Source organism: Salvelinus fontinalis, chromosome 12 (assembly GCF_029448725.1).
Source record: "Salvelinus fontinalis isolate EN_2023a chromosome 12, ASM2944872v1, whole genome shotgun sequence".
In the NCBI taxonomy this organism is placed as follows: domain Eukaryota; kingdom Metazoa; phylum Chordata; class Actinopteri; order Salmoniformes; family Salmonidae; genus Salvelinus; species Salvelinus fontinalis.
The window spans coordinates 42,867,247-42,894,457 of record NC_074676.1 but is presented as its reverse complement, the minus strand read 5'-3'; the positions used below and the strand labels follow the sequence as shown (position 1 = coordinate 42,894,457).

The 27,211-nt window shown below is 43.5% G+C and overlaps 1 protein-coding gene across 18 annotated transcripts in view; it reads right to left on the bottom strand.

Annotated features, from left to right (window-relative positions):
* Positions 1-27,211, bottom strand: part of ptprsa (protein tyrosine phosphatase receptor type Sa) — a 470,296-nt gene that overhangs the window by 131,033 nt on the left and 312,052 nt on the right. For 9 of the 18 annotated variants that reach the window (XM_055940829.1, XM_055940833.1, XM_055940835.1 and 6 more), the window contains 7 exons: positions 26,908-26,919; positions 16,504-16,773; positions 15,743-16,324; positions 15,438-15,574; positions 15,090-15,234; positions 2,779-3,099; positions 1,578-1,771 (listed from right to left, as the gene is read on the bottom strand). In XM_055940829.1, the coding sequence (XP_055796804.1) occupies positions 1,578-1,771; positions 2,779-3,099; positions 15,090-15,234; positions 15,438-15,574; positions 15,743-16,324; positions 16,504-16,773; positions 26,908-26,919 (1,661 nt within the window). The remainder of the gene's footprint in view (positions 1-1,577; positions 1,772-2,778; positions 3,100-15,089; positions 15,235-15,437; positions 15,575-15,742; positions 16,325-16,503; positions 16,774-26,907; positions 26,920-27,211) is intronic. The other 9 variants (XM_055940834.1, XM_055940845.1, XM_055940838.1 and 6 more) reach the window with 3 other exon arrangements.

Here is a 27,211-nt window from a genome sequence, read left to right as displayed (position 1 = left end):
CATGAAGAGGCGAATCCGGGATGCTGGCCTTCTAAACAGCTACAATAGTCATTTACAACATTAACAATCTCTACACTGTATTTCTGATAAATTTTATGTTGTTTTAACGGACCAAAAATGTGCTTTTCTTTCAAAAACAAGGACATTTCTAAGTGGCCCAAACTTTTGATTGGTAGTGTATATATATTTGTATATTTTTTTCCCTTATGTATTTATCCCCTTATTTTAGGCACTAAACTACAGAATCTCCATATGTACACTTCCATAAATGTTTTCAACTGGGGTACTGGGGAACTTCAGAAGAAACTTGTGAGACTTGTGGACGTCCTAGAGCAAAACAACGTGTTCGTGAGTGTCTCACCTTTCTGCAGATGGGTCATATTCGTGTGTAGCCCACACTGTTCGATCGGGACACACAGAAGTCGGCTAAAGAGGCTCTACCTACTTTAGACGTGTCCCTTGAGATACACCATTGTGTTTGTGAGAGGCTCATCTTTCCATAGAGGGGTCATAATAGTTTGTAGGCCAAACCGTTCGAACGTTTTTGTTTTATTAATGTTAATTAGATTTCCGCGGGGCCGTGGAGTGATGTTCTCTTTAAGGGGGTCTAATCTCTCATGGACAGATTCTCGTGGACAGAGGAAACGGCGTGAATCTGTCAAGGCCCACATAGAATTATGTGATTACGAGCAGCAGTAGTTCCTAGCTTTGAGTCTTCGTTTTTGATTATTTGGACAGATCAGGATTGGGCGAAGGCGGTGCTTAAACTGGTGTGGTGATTTTCAGGCCTGTGTGCGGATGATGAACGGTTTCCACTAGATTCCACAGCCACAGAGTCAAAATAGGTTCTATCGTAAAAATACATGATTTTTTTTGTTGCTTTTTGGCCATGATAAATTAGGGAGGGGTTTGGCCGAGAGTTTCCGTTTGCGAGGGAGGAGACATCGCTTCCTTTCTTTGCACGAAGGTAATGACAATCCCCCCAGAAGTTGTTAACGGCAGCCCCCCCAGAAGTACAACAGGAAATGACAAACTTTCGTGACAGAATTTGACACCTGGGTAATTGAGATTAAGGGGGGTCTATACAGCACTGATAAAAGGAGGGGAAGTGAAATAAAACAGGTGCGCTAACTTTTTTTGTGGGCAGAGGAGAGTAATATTGCTGAAACATGAAATTAAAAACTAAGGAGACTAAAGAGAAACCTGAGGAAAGAGCAGCCATATTGTACACATTTTAGCACATATTGTAAAAGTAATGTGTAGCATTTACCACAGAACGCTCTATTACTGTCATATTACACTATAAAACATATATTATCTATAAGCTTTGAGCTAATATTTACATGGGCTCTCATCAAGTCAAATCTCATTTTACTGGTCACGTACCACGTGTTAAGCAGATGTTATTGCGGGTGTAGCAAAATGCTTGTTAAACAAAATACTGCAAAGTTGCCTAGGTGCTGGAAGCATGACTGTTCTATCGATCAGTGCCATTTTGTCATTAGATAGTGGCACTCCATAGGCCAGCTTGATCAAATTAATTGCTTGATTGGTGGACCAATGGGGGCTAGGTATACCTGGGCATCGGCAAGCATGACGTCCTTGATGAGGGGCAGGCCGCGCGACTCCCCGTACTCCACACGCACATAGTGCACCTGGTAACCACGGATCTGGCCGTGCTGTCGCCCCGGCAACAGGGAGCGCCACATGACCTTGAGCGCCGTGGAGTTGAGCACCTCCACCTCCACCCGCCTAGGAGGAGCTCCGGGAACTGTGGGTTAAAAAACAAGATAGTGTCTATGTTAAAACACTGCTGCAGAATAGTACACTCATATTGTATGTATAGGTTATCTATCTGGCACAAGTACCCTCACACAAAACTACAAGAGCTATTCCCCTGACAGACAGATAAACTGTCAGACATCAACTGTGACCTCCTCCTCACCCCAACAACACACTATAGGGACAAAACTTTCAAGCACACAAAACTGTACTACACAACAACACCTGCTACTGCCAACAAAATGGCATCGTCCCTCCCTCACAGCCAGACCTCCCAGTACGTCTCCGGTTGAACCCCTGTCTCTCAGACATAATGGAAAGCCTTTATGTGAGTCCTTGGCGTCCTGCCTTTTACTGTGCACTGGACTGGCCTCCAGAGACAAATGGGCTCCTACACATGGTTAGTAAAACTGTGGCCCATTTGCACTGTTGTATTGTGGGAGATGGCGAGCCATCAGTTGGCTGAGTTGCCTCCCATCAGTGGAATGGGCTGTGCTGTGACACAGGGTCAACCGTATGAAAGCCTGAGGTGTGGCGTGCTCACAACCATTTATGGCTGAACACCATAGACTAGAGGAAGAAGGAGATGAGATGGGGCAGCTATATCATAAATTCCATGTAGAAGGGGAGGGGAAATGGTTTAACAAAGACACTGCAATTTCCCAAGGGTATTGTCTATGTTTATTTAAACGATTATGTCTAGGGGTCCTTGATTTGAACCACTGAGCTAAGTTATTGAAAGTATGAATTTATCCTTTGTTTAGGGATATGGAAAAGCTATTGTATGGGCATCATATTGTTATTTGTTATATTGTTATATATTGTTATATTGAGTGACTACTGCTACTACCCTTAACATACCGTAGTAGAGGTATTGCCCATTATCTGAGAAGAAGATTGTTGTGCATCTACAGTAAGTCAACATCCCAGTTACTGTTTTTGCCTCATAACAAGTGTACAGACTGTCAGTATTGTAGGTGGAACATGCTCAAGTACCATCCTCGTCGGTGCGGCAGAGCAGGGGCTCGCTCTCTGGGCCTGGCCCAATCTCAGTGAAGGCGGCCAGGGTGACGCTGTACTGGGTCCACTTCTCCAGCTTCTGCAGCAGCACCTTCTCATCACTGGGCAGCACGGCTGGCTCCTCCATGGGCTCCCCGGCACTGCCACCCTCAACGGAGGCTCCCACCACCTGGTAGCGCACTAGGTACCCCGCCAGGGCGCCATTCTGGCTCTCCACAGGCGGGGGGCGCCAACTTACCAGCAGGGAGGTGGAGCTGGAGCTGCTGCACTTAACGTCTTGAGGGGGGGCTGAGGGCTCTGGTCAGGTGGGAGGATAGGGAGGAAGGAAGGAAGGAAGGAAGGAAGGCAGGGAGGGAGGGAGGGAGGGAGGGAGGGAGGGAGGGAGGGAGGGAAGGAAGGAAGGAAGGAAGGCAGGGAGGGAGGGAGGGAGGGAAGGAGGGAGGGAAGGAAGGAAGGAAGGAGGGAAGGCAGGCAGGCAGGGAGGGAAGGAAGGAAGGAAGGCAGGCAGGCAGGGAGGGAAGGAAGGAGGGAAGGAAGGAGGAAGGAAGGAAGGAGAGAAGGAAGGAAGGAAGGAAGGAAGGAAGGAAGGAGGGAGGGAGGGAGGGAGGGAGGGAATGAAGGAAGGACGGAAGGAAGGGGGAAAGGGGTGAAAAACAACAAACAAAAAGATGGTAGAGATAAAGAAAATGACAAAAGGAAAAACCTAACTCAAAAGGAGACATGGACTGACAAACATTTCAAGACAAAAGTAAATGAACGGAAACACTGATTCGTCAGGCAAATGTAAAAATAAAGGAGTAAGGGGGACTGGATGACACACCGTGCGTAATAATGAAGCAAAATGGCCGCCTCTTGTGAGATACTGGGCCAGTTCTTTTGACAGCTGGGACTATGTCACGGACTCACACCAAGGGGTCTGTCAGTTATCAGCCCATGTGTGATACCAAAGGAACTAGCTATATGATATTAGGCTGTCCAGGCCTGCACTGCACACTATCACTATCGATTTAAGGATGAAAAAGAAAGGACATCTGAGTTTATTTGTAATTGTATAAAAGCGATTCAACACAGCGGCTGGGTTTTGGTGTGGAGTGATCTTCCAAAACATATTAAATACTACACATCTGAACTTCTAAATCAAAATGAAAGCCTGGGCGTTCTAATATGCATGGAGCTCTTACAGCTAGTGCTTGCCGAGTGAAGTGATACAATGTTTCCCTTCTCATCCCCGCGTCAGGCAGACAAGAGGACATATATGACACCCTTTCTATTCAAGTCAAGATCCCTCTTATTCTACCATCACTCCTCCGTGTGAATAGAATAATACAGTATTATTCACTGAATCATTGGTGACAAGCCCAGTTCATTATTATGTAATTACTAATGTAATTAATCTGTTATAGTGCTTTAAAAAGATAAAATGAAAAACATGAATTCATAGAAAAAGGCATTCCACATTGTGCAAATCAGGGACAAAAAAAATGGAAATTAAACCCACAGGAACAACAAAAAATACATTATGTTTTCATTCCAAAACAAGAGTTTGAGGAAGCGAAACACAAATTGAAACAAGGTACTGGAAAACAAATTCTCTCTGTAACCGATGTGATACAAAGGAAAGAAAAACATTGGGGTTCAAAAGGTCAAATCATAAGAAACATGAAAAATCAAACAAGGTATTGAGCAGAAAACGGAAAATAATAACATTACAACTCACAAACACCGTCTGCATCATACGTACCTGGCTTCCTTCAAATACTAACTTTTTAAGACTTTCTTACCAGCAGCACCTACCTACAGAGTGATCTCACACTGAGGCAGTGAGTTTACAACCCTGTCCCTCCATATTAGTGTGTTAAAAAATACAGACACGTCTTATTTACATTTTGCACGTTTTAGTCATTTAGCAGACACTGTTATCCAGAGGGACTTACAGGAGTTATGTGCCTTGCTTAAGAGCACATCAAAATATTTTTCACCTAGTCGGCTTGGGGATTCGAACCAATAACCTTTCGGTTACTAGCCCAACACACTTAACCGCTAGGCTACCTGCCGCCTTATCAACTGTGCTTTGTAACTGTTCAAATCGGTCTGTTTAGTTAGGTCGTTTTGGACTCTTTTGGGTTGCTAAGAGGGAGAGAGTTGGCTCTGTGCTGTAGCCAGGACTGCATTATCCTCTTGTATAACATGGGCCGGAGGGAGGGTCCACAAGACTGAGGAATGGGAGCATTTGGGGAAAAACTACACCCACCTGGTTCTGTGTTTCTGCATTTGACCTTCAGAAAAGGACACAGTTCTTTTTTTTTTTACAGTAACTTTTTGCTCAGAGAATCCCATTTCATATCTTCCCCACCTGTGTACCGGTTTTATAAACAACACAAAGAACACAAATGTAAGACTTGTGCTGCTGTATTCATTAAAGTTAATGCTGCAGTACTCTCGCTAACAGAGTAGCCGGAGAAGGCAGGAGGTCTTTACGATCAGTGGACAGTCTCAGTCAACAAAATATAAGAACAGACTATTATTTTTGGTGTCCAATGTGCTTATTTACTTACGGTTTTACTGGATTTGAGTCTTTCAGTTATTTCTCCTCTCTCCAATAGATTGTATTTTTCAAACGCTCAGTGTAATATTACAACAAATATTATGGTTAAAGCCAAATATACTAATTGATTAAAAAAATATATATTTTTTTGTAGATTTTCTTTTTTTTTAACGGTATAATCTTTGTAAATGTTATCATAAATATGACTGGTGGAGTTATGTCACACATGCAGCTAACAAAAATATATGGAAATGTCTGCTCTAACCAAAATTACAACCAACTGATTGCAGTATTACCGCAAAATTGAAAGTGGATAGTGAAGGGAGAGAAAGTAAGGAACTTGTCTGTCGGCCCTGCATTAAAGACCAAAATTGTTTAATTTAAGGACCAAAAAATGGACAGCTGTGCAATATAGACGTCAAAATACCATATTCCGAATCCATGGCATATGGTTTATGAACTGATACACAAAATGATGCCAGATTCAAAACTTAAAATTGTTTTTCAATTAAAATGATTATACAAAATTACAACCAATAGAATGTTATATATGTGGGGGATACAACCTTCCTAGCGAAGATACAGAATCAGTAGATCATTTGTTTTGGTACTGTCCATATGTAGCTAGTTTTTGGTCGCAGGTTCAGGAATGGCTAAATAATTGCAAGCTTTACCTGGAGATAACTCTGCAAATAGCACTGCTAGTATAATAATACTCTTAGCAAAAATGTTTATCTTTAATGTTCAATCTGTAGAATGAGAATAGAAAGGTTCAGAACTTTTGTGAAGCATCACAGCACAGTTGGAAAATATATGGCAGCTATAAATGAAAAGTGGATGGTGTTCAGAAATAGATGGGAGGGGCTGAGGGTAGCTGAAGGATGGGACTAAAAATAACAAGATAAATAATGTAAAATATACTGTCCGTAAAAAGTACATAGGTTCAGGACTTTTGTGAAACAGCACAGTGGAAAAATATTTGGCAAATAGAAATCAAAACTGGATGGTCTTCAGAGATAGATGGGAGGGGTTGAGGATGGGACTAAAAACAAACAAAATATAACTAATGTCAAATATACTGTGTCCCTAAAATGTATATAGTATGTACAGTATAAGCTGGAAGTAGAAGCCTAAGTGTTGCTGTCCATTCCTTTACTCCAATTAGGGGAGGGGTGGTAGAGTTAGGGGAAAACAATAAAGGAAAATATTTTAAATGTATATTATATATACAGTGGCTTGCGAAAGTATTCACCCCCTTGGCATTTTTCCTATTTTGTTGCCTTACAACCTGGAATTAAAATAGATTTTTTGGGGGGTTTGTGTCATTTGATTTACATAACATGCCTACCACTTTGAAGATGCAAAATATTTTTTCTTGTGAGACAATCAAGAAATAAGACAAATAAACTAAAAACTTGAGCGTGCAAAGTCAATACTTTGCAGAGCCTTCTTTTGCAGCAATTACAGCTGCAAGTCTCTTGTGGTATGTCTCTATAAGCTTGACAAATCTAGCCACTGGGATTTTTGCCCATTCTTCAAGATAAAACTGCTCCAGCTCCTTCAAGTTGGACGGGTTCTGCTGGTGTAGAGCAATCTTTAAGTCATACCACAGATTCTGGGCTTTGACTAGGCCATCCAAAGACATTTAAATGTTTCCCCTTAAACCACACTCAAGTGTTGCTTTAGCAGTATGCTTAGGGTCATTGTCCTGCTGGAAGGTGAACCTCTGTCCCAGTCTCAAATCTCTGGAAGTCTGAAACGGGTTTCCCTCAAGAATTTCCCTGTATTTAGCACCATGCATCATTCCTTCAATTCGGAACAGTCTCCCAGTCCCTGCCGATGAAAAACATCCCCACAGCATGATGCTGCCACCACCATGCTTCACTGTGGGGATGGCGTTCTCGGGGTGATGAGAGGTGTTGGGTTTGCGCCAGACATAGCGTTTTCCTTGATGGCCAAAAAGCTCAATTTTAGTCTCATCTGACCAGAGCACCTTCTTTCATATGTTTGGAGAGTCTCCCACATGCCTTTTGGTGAACACCAAACGTGTTTGCTTATTTTTTTCTTTAAGCAATGGCTTTTTTCTGGCCACTCTTCCGTAAAGCCCAGCTCTGTGGAGTGTACGGCTTAAAGTCGTCAAATGGACAGATACTCCCATCTCCGCTGTGGAGCTTTCCAGCTCCTTCAGGGTCATCTTTGGTCTCTTTGTTGTCTCTCTGATTAATGCCATCCTTGCCTGGTCCCTGAGTTTTGGTGGGCGGCCCTCTCTTGGCAGGTTTGTTGTGGTGCCATATTCTTTCCATTTTTTAATAATGGATTTAACGGTGCTCCATGGGATGTATTTTTTTATAACCCAACTCTGATCTGTACTTCTCCACAACTTTGGCCCTGACCTGTTTGGAGAGCTCCTTGGTCTTCATGGTGCCGCTTGCTTGGTGGTGTTGCAGGCTCTGAGGCCTTTCAGAACAGGTGTATATATACTGAGATCATGTGACACTTAGATTGCACACAGGCAGACTTTATTTAACTAATTATGTGACTTCTGAAGGTAATTGGTTGCACCAGATTTATTTAGGGGCTCCATAGCAAAGGGGGTGAAGACATATGCACGTACCACACATTTTTTTTCTTCATTTCACTTCATCAATTTGGACTATGTTGTGTATGTCCATTACATGAAATCCAAATAAAAATCTATTTAAATTACAGGTCGTAATGCAACAAAATAGAAAAAACACCAAGGGGGATGAATACTTTTACAAGGCACTGTATTTATAGAAATATATATATGGTGGTTTGGAAATGATGCAGACAATTGCATTGATAGAACCCACAATATATCTGCAATATTAAAGCTGATCTAAAAAAATAATAACAAATCTTTGTATCAACAGCGAATGCTCAGCGATCAATCTATGTGAAGAGAGAAGCTCTGGAATCTGACAGGGCTGGAGCTATTGTGCCACGCAGACCCGTAAGACCAGATAAACTTAAGACAGGCAATGTGCATAGCTATGGGTTTCGCCTCGGCTCCTACACATGCCCAGTGGTGGAGATTATGGACACTAGAATTACAAGATGGAACTCTGGTAATGCTTCACTTTCGGGTAGGTCTTTTGAAGTATATTTTAAAAGCCTGTATGAAAGCTATATTGCTTTGGCATATCATTAGTCATGTCTGTGGAGATATCGCCACCAGATTGTAAGTCTGCTATACGGTGAATGGAAGCTTGGGAAGATGGGGTTTGGGCTGGTAGAGGCTTTATAATTGACTGCAAACACCCACCTGCTTCAATAGTGCCTGCTTCCAACCCAAGCTGGTCCACAAGTCATAAGTCTGCGGCTAGTCGATTAATGACCGCCACAGATCAAATTGTTGTCGTATTCAGTCAGTGAGTGTGATTACACAATGCGCCCGTTTTGATTTATTTTCTTCCTCAATGTCAGAGTAGTATTTGTCACCATTATGGAATTAATCCGACTCCATGCCTAATGGCCACGTTCATACAAATATTCCAATATATAAAAACCTTCAGCAATTACAGTAAGTGGGGGACTAAATGCGGGGATTTAGAATCTGCCACTTTAATTTCAGCGAGAACACTCCACTGGTTGCTGTCAGCTTCAAGGTATAATCTAAACATGTAACAAAGCCTGACACTCCAGAGGTCTCCCTATAGCTCCTCGGCAAAGCGCCAAATAAATTCTGACGCTATGAAATGGGATTCTTATCTGTCATCCTAGGGCCCTTCACTCTCCCCTCTGCAAACCTCCCTTAAAAACACCCTCCCCGGGGGTCCAGCCTGCCCCCTGTTACTGTGTCTCTTGTTGAGGGAGATATGGGGAGCTCCCGGTCTCTGGTGTGTGGACCCTCCGCGGCCGCTTCTTAACGGTTGTTTCATAGGTGTCTCAACCTTTGACTGGGGCAGCGTATCCCAGGGGCCATACATCTGACTGGGGGACATATCTGCCCACAGGACCAGTATAGGACCAGTATAGAACCACAGGACCAGTACAGGACCAATATAGGACCAGTAAAGGACCACAGGACCAGTACAGGACCAGTATAGGACCAGTACAGAACCAGTATTGGACCAGTATAGGACCAGTACAGAACCAGTATTGGACCAGTATAGGACCACAGGACCAGTACAGGACCAGTATGGGACCAGTACAGAACCAGCATTGGACCAGTATAGGACCACAGGACCAGTACAGGACCAATATGGGACCAGTACAGAACCAGTATTGGACCAGTATAGGACCACAGGACCAGTATAGGACCAGTACAGAACCAGTATTGGACCAGTATATGACCAGTACAGAACCAGTATTGGCCCAGTATAGGACCACAGGACCAGTACAAGACCAGTATGGGACCAGTACAGAACCAGTATTGGACCAGTATAGGACCACAGGACCAGTACAGGACCAGTATAGGACCAGTACAGAACCAGTATTGGACCAGTATAGGACCAGTACAGAACCAGTATTGGACCAATATAGGACCACAGGACCAGTACAGGACCAGTATAGGACCAGTACAGAACCAGTATAGGACCACAGGACCAGTATGTTTTTTCTTAGCCCGAAATAAGTTGACTTAGATACAGTTAAATCGATCTGTTTGGAGTCAGATATTGTAGATTTGAGATCAAATACAGCAAGTGATTTCGAGGACTATAAGGTTCTATCTGCAAAATATGATTTTGAGATAATTGACTTTAAAGTTCTTAAGACTCATTGGTTTGAATGGTGTCAGCAATTTTAATATTGTATTCTTTTGAACTTAACAAGATGATTTGGGGGTATTTAGAGTACTATATAGGTAGAGAAACATTGAACAGAATAAGGCTAATGTCATTAACTACATTTGGACTAAAATGCAGATAGAACCTTATAGTTCCAAGCTCTTGATTTCTTGAAGCTAAGGTGTAGGTGAGGAGTCGGGAGAGAACTCCTCTGCTGTTGGTTTTCACTGGTCTTTAGTGGCAGAATGGTCCCCAAGACAATGGCCCCTGGTCACGCCGCACGGACTGAACACAAAGTCAACGCTCTGAGAGGACATGTGCACTGTTCCAGAGAATATAGACAGAATGGAAACAAGGAGAGGATTGACTTTCGCTTTCACTTCACTTGGTTGGCAAAGAGGTCCAGTCTGCCGATTAACGCACGGGTAACGGCTACCATTTTGTAGTGTCTCCCATCCTAATGATCTTTTTCCCAACATGTCATTAGAGTACAAACACATCTAAATGTGTTTGAGCAGAAAGCCCAGTCCAGCCACTGGAAAACAAGGTTCCCTCATTATACTGTAGCCTGCACAAGTGTGTGTTGTGTATAGCGAGCAATCTGATGCTGCTCCAATGAGGTGTGTGTTTATAATGACAGTGTCTAGCAGCGCCACACTAAGGTAATTGGTTTGTTAGCAGGGGGAGGAAGAGGGAGATGAGGGCCGGCGGTCTAGGGCGTCGGTCATGTGTCTCAAAGCAGCCTCCCAGAATCCCTGGCTTGTTTTAAGGATGGAACAATCTGATGATTGGCTTTGCCTTTTTTGCGATGGACAGACACACAGTACACTCTTAACTTAACTTTATGTACATCTCCATTACAGCCAAAGTAGAGTAGCTTTGTCTTCTAGATAGCAGGCACTTTAGGGTGTGTGTGTGTGTGTGTGTGTGTGTGTGTGTGTGTGTGTGTGTGTGTGTGTGTGTGTGTGTGTGTGTGTGTGTGTGTGTGTGTGTGTGTGTGAGTGTGTGTGTTACACGGCAGACTAATAGTGAACTCTGCTTTTCTGTGCTTTTCCTGACATGTATGAGTAAGCAAACCACAGACATGTTGTATTAATATTTAACCATTTCATTTATAAATACAAATATTTAACCCTTTCATGCATGTACATGAATATATACCCATTTCACGTATGGATATGAATATTTAACCATTTAATTTACGGATATGAATATTTAACCATGTCATGTATGCATATGAATATTTAACCATTTAATATATGGATATGAATATTTGACCATTTAATGTATTAATATGAATATATAACCATTTAATGTACGGATATCAATATTTAACAATTTCACATATGGATATTAATATTTAAGAATTTCATTTATGGATATTAATATTTAAGAATTTCATGTACAGATATGAATATTTAACCATTTAATGTATGGGTATGAATATTTAACCATTTCATGTATGGATATGAATATTTAACCATTTAATGTATGGATATGAATATTTAACCATTTCGCATATGAATATTAATATTTAACCATTTCATGTATGGATATGAATATTTAACCATTTCATTTATTGATACGAACATGCTTAAGTAGGTCACGGGGTCATTGCTATGGGTTACGGCAGACTGGACCACCTGTACCAAACAAACACTTACCTCAAATGCATCCACTAGATCATGTTTTTGTTTTGTTCTTTTGTGATGTGGTGTGAAACACAGTTTTGTTTTGACTGTGACTGTCCGAGTTTGTAACTTTTCTGACCTCTTCGATGTGAAGCCCGTTGGCTTTTTCTGACACCTACTTCAGAAGGGACTTGTGAGAGGAGTGGCTGGCTGTACACGAGCAGCCGTTAAGAGAAGTGACTCATATCCCTGGACCCTAACGACAGAGCTCAAGGGGTTGAAAAGAGGAGACCCTCAGCACAAGCAGAAACCCCAGGAGATACTTACTCTAGTTAAATGGATAAAGTTTGGAACTGATATCGCTAAGTGGTGTATGCTGCAGCTGTTGTGGTGGCTGCATTGGATTTGGGTTCACATTAGAACCCAACCACTAGCAAAAATGTTACAAGCTGCATCCTGATGTAATGTGAGCCGTATGGTTTTGAAAAACCTGAAGAACAAAATACAAAAAAAAATCTAAAATTGACTCAACGAAACAAGAGGAAGGAAAGAAAGTAAGCAAGGTGATGTCAAGCCATTCCAAGGAGAGATTTTGTTCCATTTCAGACAAGGGGAACAAGTTACAGAGACAGCAATGGAGGAACAGACAAGGAGAGAGAGAGGAGAGAGGAGAGAGAAAGAGAGAAAGAAAGAGAGAGAGTGAGAGAGAGAGGGAAGTGTATCCGGAGAGAGAGTGAGAGAGAGAGAGAGAGAGGGGGGAGAGAATCCGGAGAGAGAGAGAGAGACAGAGAGAGGAGAGAGAAAGAGAGAGAGAGAGGGGGGAGAGATTCCGGAGAGAGAGAGAGAGAGAGAGAGAGAGAGAGAGAGAGAGAGGAGAGAGAAAGAGAGAGAGAGAGAGAGAGCGAGAGACAGAGAGGAGTGTATCCGATACAATCCGCTTGCAGCTTACTGTTCTAGAAAACAATGCAAGACATACATAGATAGACAGACAGGCAGTGATACCCACAAAACACAGCTGGGTTTGGATGTACATATATAGGTAGGGCCATGCCTGGTGTGGCCATTGATCAAGGATGCAGTGACAGAATGCCAACAGCACACCCAGGGGACACGATGGAGTGTTGCATGCAACTGGTGCCCCATCAGTGATTCAGCAGCACTGTCTGAGTAGCTGCCCCCATCACTATCAACATAAATGTGAAGTGGTTATCCCACAGCCCTACACCCCTAACAAAGGGGCACAGCCAACACGTTTCACTGGTAGAAACAGAAAATGTGTTAAAAGAGGTCTCCTCCCACTACCATGGCTTTCTGATGGCCAACCCCAGTCAAAGTTCTTCATTGTAAACCCCTTAGGAATCGGACAGAGGACAAAACAGCTCCAATCTATTCTCAAATTAAACATCCATGTACATTACTGAAATGATAATGCAATTGTGTGGGCTATCATTACATGGATGCTGTATGATTAATACACTAATTTGATCAAGGCTAGGGAATCCACATATTTGAGCAATGCTCATTGATCTGGACAATTGATCTACAGCAATTTACTACCCTCTACCCCACAAAGGCTGCCCTGATCCATCCATAATCCAAGCAAATCCAGCTACACTGTCTGAGTTCTTCAGAGATTAAAGCCTTCAAGTGGAATTGACAGCGTTTTAGCAATATGAAATCTCATTCAAATCTGTTCATTTACACCCCAAGGAAAAATATGACACTTATTAAAACATTTTCTAACAAGCGAGCACTTAGATATGGTCATTTTGGGAATGACGAATAGTAAGGCATTTGTGAAAATTCTATAGCCATGCGTTTGGACAATTAATAGACACTGCAGTAAATAAAACCTAATAACAACATCTGTCTTGTCCAGTACCGGAGTCTACACAGATCGATGTGCCATAGCCAATCAGAGCTACAGTAGGCCTATATGCATATAAGCCAAATGCTATACAGTCCTGCCATCATTCACTTTAAGCTGGACTGTGTGTGTTTACAGGCAGTTAGCAACAGCATGACTTTAGCTAATAAGAACGCCTTATTAAACCTCAACACATAACTCAAATCTTTCTATACAGTATGTAACCCCCTAAGAAAGTCTGGAGACTTACGGGAGAATATACGTGTAATGTACTGCCAGCTCCACAGTCCTCAAACAACATTGAATATTCGATTAGGTAAGCCATCAGTACTCTCCTGCACATACTGTTTGCCATGATGTTACTTGTGTGGGGTTATTTTTTTAGCAAGCAGTGTTTCAATTATTTAGATGTGTTCCTTGCATCTGGGATCATTTTTAATTTTTTTACAGGCCACTGTTGATCAGCTGGAATTAATTCAGGATGTGGGGCCTATGAGGTGCAGTGAAGGCTTCTGATTGGAGGGTTTTGCTGCCTGTCCTTTGAATCCTACACCCAGCTCACCCCTCTCTACACATGGTTCAGCAGAAAGCCATGGCAGTCACTGCCCACTGGGCACAGACGTCAACGTAGTTTTGATTTACATTTGGTTGAGTTGTCACCATGTCATTGGATTTTGGTTAAAAGTTGAATGAAACAAACAGAAATTGGTCTCACGTCGATGGCTTTTTGCAAATTCAATTCGTTTTTAACGTTGATTCAACATCATAACATTGATTTTTGGGGGGTTAAAATGACGTGGAAACAACATTGATTCAACCAGTTTTTGCCCAGCGGGTGGGGAGTTTTGTTTTGTGTCTCAGTCGGGGGGTTAAAGTGGACTTGCTGTTGACAAAGGAAAACCAATATGAACAGACGTGAAAAGGAAAATAAAGAAATTGAGAAACATTGACCGGTTTGTTTGACAATGGAGGATAAATTGCATCATAGTTTGCACCATGACATATAAACCCAAAGGTAAAAAAAAAACGGTTAAAGACCATCACACCTTTTTGCATTTTCTAAGGTAACTCTTATCCTGCTGAAGAACAACAAGTCAAGTTATTTTTGTCAGGTTGAAGTCTTTGGGAGAAATCATCATTGTTCCCAAACCATTAAATCACATGTTTTCAATAGATGATCTGCATAGTATTGAATCAACAAAGTCATTATATAACAGAATCAGCTGTGAACCCTGTGCATATCCCTATAAAACACATTCACAGTTCAAAGAGGATGAGAACTTCGACATCAAGGCAACAATGGAGACGCTTCCTTTAAATCCACGCTTCTAGCCTGGAGCCAGGAAGAGAGTTCATGTCTTCACAAAACATCTGCATGATTAAAGGTCACCAGAAGACACAAACCCATTGTTGACCCCTGCACCACAGACTCCCATCAACCCGCCCACAGCCCACACAGAGGACACAGAGAAGAGAGCAAAAAGGCTACATACTGGCTTGCAAGGTTTTCTGGGATATTTCGTTGGTGAAGGCTCCGATGCCTTTGTTGGAAATGGCAGCCAGAGAGAAGTAGTACTCCGTGTTTGCCCGCAGACCCTCAACGACGTATGAAGCAGTGGGGCCGAAAGTTTTGGTCACCTGTTGGTGGAGAAAAGTGAGGCATGCTTTTGACTGAAATGTTATATCACTGGAGCTTACTGTACCTCATGTTTGTTCCTTTTTGCACCTTGTTTGCTGAACACCTTTCCTCAAACAGTGTGTTCTATGAGTACTAAAAGGCAAACGTTTGGTCAACACTCTTCCCACAGCTCACTTTTAACAAAAGAACAACCATATCTTACCTGACTGCCAAAATTGCCCTCTTTGTACCGGAGTTCAAAGCTGATGATCCCCTCTTTCTGGAAGGCAGGCTCCCAGGTCAACTCCATGCTTGTGTCGGACACAGCACCAACCTGGAACCTTGTTGGCTGTCCGGGGACTATGACAGACAAAGAGAAATGGATATTAGTGACAGTGATCATTGCAGTGAACCCTCCTTTTTACATGGACTTTACAAAATTGTAACGGATCACTTGTGGTACACATTCAACCCTAGTAAAACCACACAGAAATTGTTGATAGGAAGGGTTGAACCCAGAACCCTAACCTCCTTGCAGCACTTTGACGTGGATGGGGTCGGAAAAGGGCCCGTCGCCCACCGAGGTAAAGGCCAGGACACGGATGGTGTAGGTCTCAGATGCCACCAGGCTCTGGATGGTGGTGATGATGCTATCCTGGACATTATGGATCTGCCATAGGCTCATGGGCTGGGACGGGTCCATGGTGTAGTACACCCGGTACCCTTTGATCTGTCCGTTGGGCTCCTCAGGCTCGTCCCAGCGCACCATCATGGTGTTCTGGGAGATGATCCGGGCCTGGATGTTGCGAGGCGGACTGGCCGGGGCTTGTTCCCCAGTCCGGGTCTCCACCGGCTCACTGGGGGGACCCTGGCCGATGGTGTTAAAGGCCGAGACGCGGATCTCGTACTCTGTGTTGGGGTAGAGGCCCCCGATGCTGTATCGCGTAGTGGTGATGCCGTCCATGGTCTCAAACTTGCTGTCGGGAGACTTGGCGCGGTACTGGATGATGTAATAGGACACAGGGTCTGGGTTGCCCGAGTCCCAGGTGATGGTGACACTGGTGGCCGTGGTCTCGGTCACCATTGGGGTGCCTGGGGGCTTGGGCAGGGCTGTGGGGGGTCAGGAGGGGGGGGGGGGGGTGAAGAGGGACCTTTAAAATTACTCAGATGCAGACATATAATTATCATTAAGATGCCACATCATAACACATCTCAATGCTGTTTTTCCCCCCCAACCACAGCAATAGTACTAGTAGCCTAGAAGAATCTCTGTGCCCCCCCCCTCTTACACTTGACGGTGATCTGCGCCACCGCTTCGATGATGCCCAGACTGCTCATGGCCACGCATGTGTAGTTGGCAGACTCTCGCACGCTGTTGAGCTCCAGAACATTCCGACCCACCGGCATTTCGTCTTCCGGCGTCAGGTCCTCGGAGTTGAGCATCCATTTGACGTACGGCATGGGCGACCCTACCGCCACGCAGGTGATGTTCACACTGCCACCTGGCATCATCTCGTGACTGGTCGGCGGGATAGAAAAGCGAGGGGGCACGCGGCGGACTGGGAGTGGGGAGGAGGGAGGGATGAGGTGAAGGAAGGGAGTCAAAAAGAGAGAGAGAAAAAGAGGTAACAAGACAGGCCGATAAAGAATGGACCCTTTCAACGGCATCCATTACATCCACAGAGAAAATCACAGTACAAGACAACTGAAACTCAACTAAATCTAGTACGTTTCTCTAGTACGAACTTTCCAAAGTAACAAAAACAAATGATTAATAATGAGAAGGAACTGAACTAACAAGAACTGCTTCAACAACAATATAGATTGACATTAAAGCAACGATTCATAGCAACAAGGTTCCATTGACCAAAATTTGACCCATCACAGCACAATTAAAGACACAAAAATCTATTATGAGTTTCTCATCTTTGAAAACTGACCTACTGACAGAATATGCATCTACAATGTGGAGTTAACATCCATGAAGAAAGAGTCTAATGTTTGAGGGAGTACTGTATGATCGATGCCATACAGTAAACAGAAACTTCCTGTTCTCTCAGCCACTCAAAGCAAACCAGGAAGTTGGCCATTATAGGCCCCTCCCACGGCACAGGAAGAATAGGACATTTCTCCCATAGTATTCTATGGATAGAGTGGTTATAGTTGGAGTTGGCGCCACATGCATCTGATTGATAAACAGGCTTGTGCTCTTAGCTCTAGTGGTATCTACAAGCTATGGCTAAAGATGAGAAACTTTAATCAGATTTTTGTGGTTTAGGGTAGATCCACTGGACAAAGCCTTTCGAAGATCTGACACGGTTCCATTGATAGATGCAGCTATCAGTCCCACAGACAGCATGCATAATAGACTGAGGTAAATCAAGGAGTAAACAATACATAACAAAACCAGATATAAAATTGAGATAGAATGCATTGAGGAATATAACTCAAGGGTCGCTAGCATGCCCAGACAAAGACGATTGGAGAGGAAAAGATACATATCTGATAAGGGATAGAACGCGCGCAAGGAATTAAGAAAGAGAGAGAGACAAAGAGAGAAAAAGGCGGGGAGGGAGGGAGGAGGGGGGGGGGGGGGAACCCACTTCAATGCTGTGTAAACGTCTTATTTTTTCTCTCGAGACAATGTGACCTAATATGACAGTTGGCACATTAGGTCACATTGCAGTCCTGGCAGAAGTAAAACAAAATAGGTATAGAGAGGAACAACTAGTCTGTCTATTAGAGGACATAAAGAGACAGCTGTGGTAGCTAGAGAGGAACAACTAGTCTGTCTATTAGGGGACATAAAGAGACAGCTGTAGTATCTAGAGAGGAACAACTAGTCTGTCTATTAGAGGACATAAAGAGACAGCTGTGGTATCTAGAGAGGAACAACTAGTCTGTCTATTAGAGGACAAAAAGAGACAGCTGTGGTATCTAGAGAGGAACAACTAGTCTGTCTATTAGAGGACATAAAGAGACAGCTGTGGTATCTAGAGAGGAACAACTAGTCTGTCTATTAGAGGACATAAAGAGACAGCTGTGGTAGCTAGAGAGGAACAACTAGTCTGTCTATTAGAGGACATAAAGAGAGCTGTGGTATCTAGAGAGGAACAACTAGTCTGTCTATTAGGGGACATAAAGAGACAGCTGTGGTATCTAGAGAGGAACTATCAAAGACAGGAGAAAAAGGAGGTAGAGGAAGAGCTGGGGGAAAGGTACAGCACAACGGATGTCCAGGATGGGAGAGAATTGGGGGTAGTTGGAATGGTCATATAAAGTTGATCATGGGGTTGAGAGTGGGGAGAGGGTTAGGTTGGGTAATAGTTTGTGTTTATGTGAGTATGCATAGTATATCTACATGTGTGTGATACGTGTGCGTGTCTTTGTGTCTGTGTGTCTGTGTGTCTCTGTGTGTGTGTGTGTGTGTGTGTGTGTGTGTGTGTGTGTGTGTGTGTGTGTGTGTGTGTGTGTGTGTGTGTGAGAGAGAGAGAGAGAGAGAGACACACACTGTGTATGAGGCTATGGGACTCATGCAAGAAAGGTGCAGAGGGAGAGAGAGAGAGAGAAGTAAAAAACTAAAACGATGGAGAATATGCTGAGACTCAGACTTAGAGACAGACGGACAGACCGGGAGGATAAGGAGATGGGACACGAGGCAGAACAGAACAGACCCGAGCAACAAGACTGCAGACTGAAGGAACAGACAAACAAGACACTGATGGGCAAGATAATGTACTGTATGTAGAGGTAGGGGAAGGAAGGAGGGGAGAGGGTAAGGGAAGGTAGTAGGGGAGAGGGTAAGGGAAGGGAGGAGAAAAGAGTGTAGGGGAAGGGATGAGGGGAGAGGATGGGGAAAGGTAGGACGAAGGGGCGAGGGTAGGGGAGGTAGGAGGGGAGATGGTAGAGGAAGGGAGGAGGGGAGAGGGTAGGAAAGGGTAGGGTGGTGAAGGAAGGAGGGGAGAGGGTAGGTAGGAGGGGAGAGGGTAGAGGAAGAAGAGGGAGCGGTAAAAGGAGAGAGGGTAGGAGGGGAGAGGGTAGGGGGAGGTAGGAGGGGAGAGGGTAGGGGAGGGTAGGAGGGGAGAGGGTAGGGGGAAGATAGGAGGAGAGAGGGTAGGGGGAAGGTAGGAGAAGAGAGGGTAGGGGAAGATAGGAGGAGAGAGGGTAGGGGGAGGTAGGAGGAGAGAGGGTAGGGGGAGGTAGGAGGAGAGAGGGTAGGGGAAGATAGGAGGAGAGAGGGTAGGGGGAGGTAGGAGGAGAGAGGGTAGGGGAAGATAGGAGGAGAGAGGGTAGAGGGGGTAGGAGGAGAGAGGATAGGGGAGGGTAGGAGAAGAGAGGGTAGGGGGAAGATAGGAGGAGAGAGGGTAGGGGGAGGTAGGAGGGGAGAGGGTAGGGGAAGGTAGGAGGAGAGAGGTTAGGGGGAAGATAGGAGGAGAGAGGGTAGGGGGAAGATAAGAGGAGTGAGGTTAGGGGGAAGGTAGGAGAAGAGAGGGTAGGGGAAGGTAGGAGGAGAGAGGGTAGGGGGAAGATAGGAGGAGAGAGGGTAGGGGGAAGATAAGAGGAGTGAGGTTAGGGGGAAGGTAGGAGAAGAGATGGTATCGGGAAGATAAGAGGAGTGAGGTTAGGGGGAAGGTAGGAGGAGAGAGGGTAGGGGGAAGATAGGAGGAGTGAGGTTAGGGGGAAGGTAGGAGAAGAGAGGGTAGGGGGAGGTAGGAGGAGAGAGGGTAGGGGGAAGATAGGAGGAGTGAGTTAGGGGGAAGGTAGGAGAAGAGAGGGTAGGGGGAAGATAAGAGGAGTGAGGTTAGGGGGAAGGTAGGAGGAGAGAGGTTAGGGGGAAGGTAGGAGAAGAGACGGTAGGGGGAAGGTAGGAGAAGAGAGGGTAGGGGAAGATAGGAGGAGTGAGGTTAGGGGGAAGATAGGAAGAGAGAGGGTAGGGGGAAGGTAGGAGAAGAGAGGGTAGGGGGAAGGTAGGAGAAGAGAGGGTAGGGGGAAGGTTTGAGAAGAGAGGGTAGGGGGAAGATAAGAGGAGAGAGGGTAGGGGGAAGATAAGAGGAGAGAGGGTAGGGGGAAGATAAGAGGAGTGAGGTTAGGGGGAAGGTAGGAGAAGAAAGGGTAAAGAGACTGATTCTGGCCAAAGTAAATAAAAACATGTCTCGAAGTGGGTTTGAGGTCTCACACACTGGGGCTTCAAATCAGAGATTCAACTGCCCCCCCCATCCCCAGGCTTGTTGCCAACAAAAACCAGGGCTGCATAACGGTTCAGGGGGGGAGGAAAAATGGCATTCCGAACACACCGTGTCGATTCAAATGGGATTCATTCAATCATAGTATCGGGTAACCTTGACTGTTTTCCACGAGGGAGAGCACCATTCAGCTTACAGCACACTTCCTCTAAAAGGATTTACCTGTTTGTGTACACCACCGAGCGTGCATTTCAATAAAGTAACTCTGGGCTGTGATCTTTAATACATAAACCAAGCCTGTGCACAAGGAGACATCCAAGAAATGTTTATCTCTACTTCTCAGAATCTGAACTGTAGAATATACCGCAATTGATTGGTCACAGCATCACGGAGGTATCTCCCCTTTTACAGTAAGTGTAAAAGTAAATGAATAATGCATTCACTCACATGAGTATCGTCTCCGTTGGGTGATAATCATATTATCCCAAACACCCACACCAGTGCTCTTCCAGAGTAATAAATGTATCACTATCCACTTTAAACAACGCCACTTAATATAATGTTTACATACCCTACATTACTCATCTCATATGTATATACTGTACTCTAGACCATCCCCTGCATCTTGCCTATGCCGTTCTGTACCATCACTCATTCATATATATTTTTTTATGTACATATTCTTATTAATTCCTTTACACTTGTGTGTATAAGGTAGTTGTTGTGAAATTGTTAGGTTAGATTACTCGTTGGTTATTACTGCATTGTCGGAACTAGAAGCACAAGCATTTCGCTACACTCGCATTAACATCTGCTAACCATGTGTATGTGACAAATCAAATTTGATTTGATTTGAGAGTACCTTAGAAAAACCCCTCTAACTCACTGACAATGTCAATTGCTACTGTAGACCAGCTTGTCACAACCCAACCTTGAGGTCAAGGTGCTCTATTCAGATGATGTGGCCGTAAGTCCTGGTTACTACACATTTCCCTTCACTTCTTTTTTTCTTATTTTTTTTTGTGAATTACTTTGTGTTTAGTAAAGTAAAGTAAAGTAGGTAATTCAAATGCATTATGTAAAAAATACAACAAATTTAGCTTAACACAGTTTAAGACAAGAATAACTATTTCCAAAATGGTCTCCTATTTGCGAAAAGAACGAAAAGAAAGTAGGCACCACATTCACAACACATGGCCAATCACAACGCTAACAAAAGGGTGGCATAACAATGTCTTCCATAACAGGTCATGACTGAATCACAACGCTAACAAAAGGGTGGCATAACATTGTCTTTCATAACAGGTCATGACTGAATCACAACGCTAACAAAAGGGTGGCATAACATTGTCTTCCATAACAGGTCATGACTGAATCACAACGCTAACAAAAGGGTGGCATAACATTGTCTTCCATAACAGGTCATGACTGAATCACAACGCTAACAAAAGGGTGGCATAACATTGTCTTTCATAACAGGTCATGACTGAATCACAACCAACCCTCCACTTATATCAACAGAAATGACTTTGTTAAGGAGGCAGGAGAGGAGATAGTCACAACAATGTCACATCTGTTGTCATAACTTTTATGGATTTTTGTCATGGTCCCCTGTTCTGTCCTAGTACGTATGATGTCACTCTTATGACAGATACGTATGATGTCACTCTTATGACAGATACGTATGATGTCACTCTTATGACAGATACGTATGATGTCACTCTTATGACAGATATGTATGATGTCACTCTTATGACAGATACGTATGATGTCACTCTTATGACAGATGTTTTGCAGTGCACTTCAAGTAAAGTATTGGCCATAGCCCTAATCTCTCCCCCCAAAAAGTACTTATTGAAGAACAAAGGTGAAAGGTCAGCCCATTCTTCACACGGACATGCATGGGTGTGGGCATGACATGAGTAACAGATCAACAAGGCCCGACACAAGAGAACCAGTACAGTCCAAACATGTCACCCAAGCCCATACAAGCATGCCATTCACAATCTAGCATGGTATGGGACACACTCACAATCAAAGAAAAGGAAATCCAACTTAAAATCTACAAAAAACATTGAGTCTTAACAGTATAGCCAACATCACAGTGGGTGGGTGTGTTCCTCAAGGCTCTGTATTTTATTTTCGGGGGGGGGGGGGGGGGGGGGGGGGGGGAGACTCACGACCACTTAAAAACCATTGCCAAATTCGAAACACTTGAATATTAAATAAGTACATTTACAAGGGAAGTCTATTTAGGTTTAATTGTATGGACATTGGAATAGGTGAACACCAGTTTGGGGTTTGACGGTTCTGTTCTCTCCCTTGGGGCGAAGGTCAGACAATGGACAGAGCATTGGTGATTGAGTGAATTCGGGTTTTTTTACCTTTCACCCTTGGCCACCACTTCTAAGGTTCTACTGTTACATTTTCTGAAATATAGGTCTCTCCCCCGGAACAATGGTATAACAATCTCCTTTCAAGTCTTTCAAGCATGCGTAAAAGGGAACAATCATCAAACTTCTAATCTAATGCATTTATGTAGCCTAGGATAAATTCTGATTGGTTCTACCCTCAGAATGTCTCCGGGATATCTGTTTAAATAGAGCATCATTAGTTGAAGGTCAGACAATAAACTGCAGCTTGGTTATATCCTATACATCTTGAGATGGGTAGGCTGACAGTAGCAGACAAAGCTGTTTCAATTGGTTAACATTTGGATCTCATGTCAATGCCTCACCCCACTACCATTACCTTGATGTAGTACTGTATACGAAATGAATATGGGATAGAGTGGAGTGGACGGCTTTATCATGCACTTGGCACTGTAAGCTCTCTCTCAAACAATAGAGTGATGTGGGGAATGCTGCTCTTTCTCTGTGATGCTATCCTTTAGAAACACCAACCTAGCAACAACAAAAAATAAAGAAATAAAGAATCCCAATTGCATTGACACGTCTCCTTATTCACAAAGACCAGGTGCCCAACAGGCACATACAGACTAGTGATCAAAATATACCACTGATTTGGACTACTATTTCAAGCCCCAATGTGGTGAGAAATACAACTCAAAAGGTCTGACAGTGGACGAAGGTGAAGAAGCAGTCAAGAGAGAATGCCAGAGTACTGAGCTAACTCTAAGTGGGGCCGGAGTTCAGTGACAAAATGGAGGTCAGAAGGCAGCGGACAATATCGGCCATTTTGGTGAGGCAGTTTGTCCTGCCCCAAAATGAAGAAGGGGGGGGGGGGGGGGTAGCCAAAATAATGTGTGGCCTTTAGTGTCACCTTGAAGCTGAGATTACACCCTCTCGGTGCCTGAGGACACAGGCGTGATATGGAGATTCTGAAGTTACAAGCGTGGAGCACATTTTCATAGAAACCACATGGGGCTGCCTACACTTTGGCTGAAACGATGCTAAATAGTCTCTATGGCTGGCTCATCAAAATGGAGATTATTACATGAGGGATACTGACAGAAATCCTGGCTGGATATCTGATAATAGCAAACAGGAGGTTCAGAAGATTTTATAGTGCCTGACTATTCCATCGTCTTACAGATGAAAGACAAGCAGCCAAATTAGAATTCAGATAGGTCTCAGCTTGGCCGTGAATTCGTCAGATTGGAAAGATTATAGAAGTTAGGTCCAAAACTTGGAGTAAATGGCTGCAAAATACACATTTCTTAATTTATACAGGGCTCCAAGGATACATATATATGTGTGTGGTATTAAGGGGGGGATATCATCTCCAGGACTCCTTTAAACAAAAATGGCTGGCTTCCACAATGGCCAGCGAGAAAATAAGGTGTAATCTAGCTTTCTTTCCCGACAGTTAAACACAAATGCACAGCAGGACATGCAAGCACATTCAAAACAAGGCAGGCATCATAGTAGGACTGCCACATTCACATGCAGTCAGCACAGTGTTCCTGCATCATCAACAATGTGGATCAAGTTTTTATTCAATTTCTCCAGACACTAACTACAGACCAACCACATTAATATGTAGATATCAATATAGGTCTGCTAAAAAAAAAGAAAGAACAAAATTGAATCATCGGCTAAGTCTTCTGGGCTCACTTGTTAAATTTCCTTCAGTGGCGATCATGTCATAGTTTGAGGACTCTATTCTGAGAGGACAACAATGGGACAATATCGACGGTATTCCGGTATTCAAGGCATCAATTGGTACAATTGCTAATAGAGTGTCTGTTTCTCACTAATTGGTGCAAGGTACAGTGGGAGCCGACAAACCCCTCATTTGTGTCTGAGACGAGTGAGGGCTCAAAAGAGATGATTATGTACATTTGCCTAATGAACTGTGTCGCTGAACGGCGTTGAGACGGAGGATTTCTACGGCAGTGGTGGCTTAGTTGAAACAGGCGAGGAGAGAAAAGACACAAAAGGAGACCACACATGTTGAGAGCCCCGCAGCACAGCAGTGTATGGGGCAACTAATGTGAGATGTCATTAATGCCTCGACTGCAACTTGTTGGTTCCACTGCCCACAGTAGTGTTAGGTTGAGGGGAGGGGTACAGTACAGTATGTCATCAGGTTTGTCTAAAATAGTGGGCAGTACCGGACCAGGTCCTATAAGCAGCCACTAGAGGCCTTTGCGATTACAAACACTAAACAAGGAAACTTAAAACTAATGGCAATAAAATCCCAAGTCCTGGGAGACATGGCGAAGTGTTTCATTATTTATTCTTCTCCTTTTCTGAGTTGGCGAGCGCACAGGCAGAGAGGTGACCCTATGTCTCTCTGATGCAGCCTACAGTAAATGCCGGCCTGCATGGTTACACATGACCAGGGGAGAGTGCAGCCCTCCACTCTGTGGCAATTATTAAAGGGACTATTTTGTTGCAGTTGGAACGCAACGTGGGTCTGGACATGCTTTCGCCAACCCAGCAGGGCCACTTTACAGAGAGACAGAGCTTGTATTCTTGGGCCTAATCCTCAGGAGATCCACATATAGACATCTAACGTGCAGAAAATATAAAAACATCATATCTCTCAGAGGAGACAGATAGGGGAAGTCCGTGAGCAAGTCTGCCATCTCTTCTGCCTGAATGAGTGATATGCCTGATCGAACAAACTTGTTGAACATCATGTATTTCCGTCTCCCAACAACTCGGCTCTTGCCCAAAATCTATGTAATGTATTCATAAGCACTCTGGAGCTGTAAAATTTACAGGCAAGTTCACTGCAGTCAGTGACATGAGATTTAATACAGATCTGTCTCTGATTCATTTAAAAATCTGCTGCTCCAAAACCAGCACACACACCGACTGTCACACTTTATGTTGAAAACTACTTCGAAAGCTGATGGGAAGCTAGATTCAAGACACTCAATTTAGACACGAGCAAACAAAACAAAGTTTGCATTGGTCTGCAATTAATTTGTCATTCTCTCCTCGCTATTAGATCAGGGGTTAGAACGCAAACACATCAAAAAAACACTCCGTATTTGTTTATGTCCAATTTGAGAACCTTAAATTGCCCTGCCTTGCATCAATCTGAAAATCAATTCAGACATGCTGAAAAGGCGACGAAATGAATAATAAAGCAGAGTTTGATTGAGTCTGCCGAATGCTGAAGGACAGGCAGCAGTCAGGCGACAAACCAAATGTGTCTGATTGCCTTCATTGGAAAATAACAAACCCATGCAGAAGTCATTATATATCGGCTATTGATTTTCGTGAGACTGTAAAAGGCATCTGGAAATCTCCACTGAAACCCAATCTAGCCCAATCAGGTCTAATGTTCAGTAATGGATTGTTATAAGCAAGATGACAGGAACGCTGGCTATGTTCACACTTATTATTACATCATAAAGGGATTCAAGAAGCAACAACTTTAACTAAGAAAAAAACCTGACCACAAACAAAATAACCACAACTAACAATTTTTGGGAAGTTAAAAAACAGAACAAAACAATGGAACACACACACAACACCAACACCACCACACAAAAATGAGTAACTAAAAGAACAAGCAAACTAAGGTGTCAATTAGGTAAACAGTGTGTGGGTAGCAGAAGAAGTAGAGAGTGTGAAACAAATTGGCAAACAAAACAAAAAAAACAGGAAAGAATGCACAAAGAAAAGACAACGGCCAAAGGAATTCTGTTCAGGCATGCAAGCGTAGTTACATTCTCCCATCATGCATCAGGCCCTGTATTTCCAAGTGGTACGTTTCCATGACAACAAGTGCAAGAAAGCTTTCAGAGCAGAAGCAATACCAAAGGATACCAACGAGAAAAGGCCCCACAATGCAAAGGTAAAATAAACAAAACCCGAACTAAACAGGTTTGTTTGAATCATTTCTTCTTTTGAATAAGAATAAAGAAAGTTGTCCATCAGAAATATTTAGCAGTTTTGATATAATTTGTTTAGAATTTCTTCAAATTAGTAATGAATCGAGCTTTGTAATAGATAAATAGATTTCAAATTTTCAACATTTTTGTTTTGTTATATGTGGGTAAAAAAAGTGAAAAAGCAAAAACACACCAACCTTCTCGAAGCTCTGAGGGATGAAAAGGGGTTGATGCAGAACACAATGACATGAGGAGAAGAGAAAAATAGGGGAAACAGAGAGAGAGTAAAAAAAGCCACCTCAAGGTGTTTAGCTGCAGCTGCATTTCTCTCTGGTTTTCCCTCGGCTCTCTGTCTCTGCTATCAGTGACAGCCGTCTTTACCAAACTTGCCTGGCCACTTAAATAAGATTTGACCCAAAAACAAAATCAGATTCACCCCAGTGGCCGCGCTGTTGCCTGTTAGGAAAAGTGGGCCACCACTGGAGTCAAATCAAGCGTATC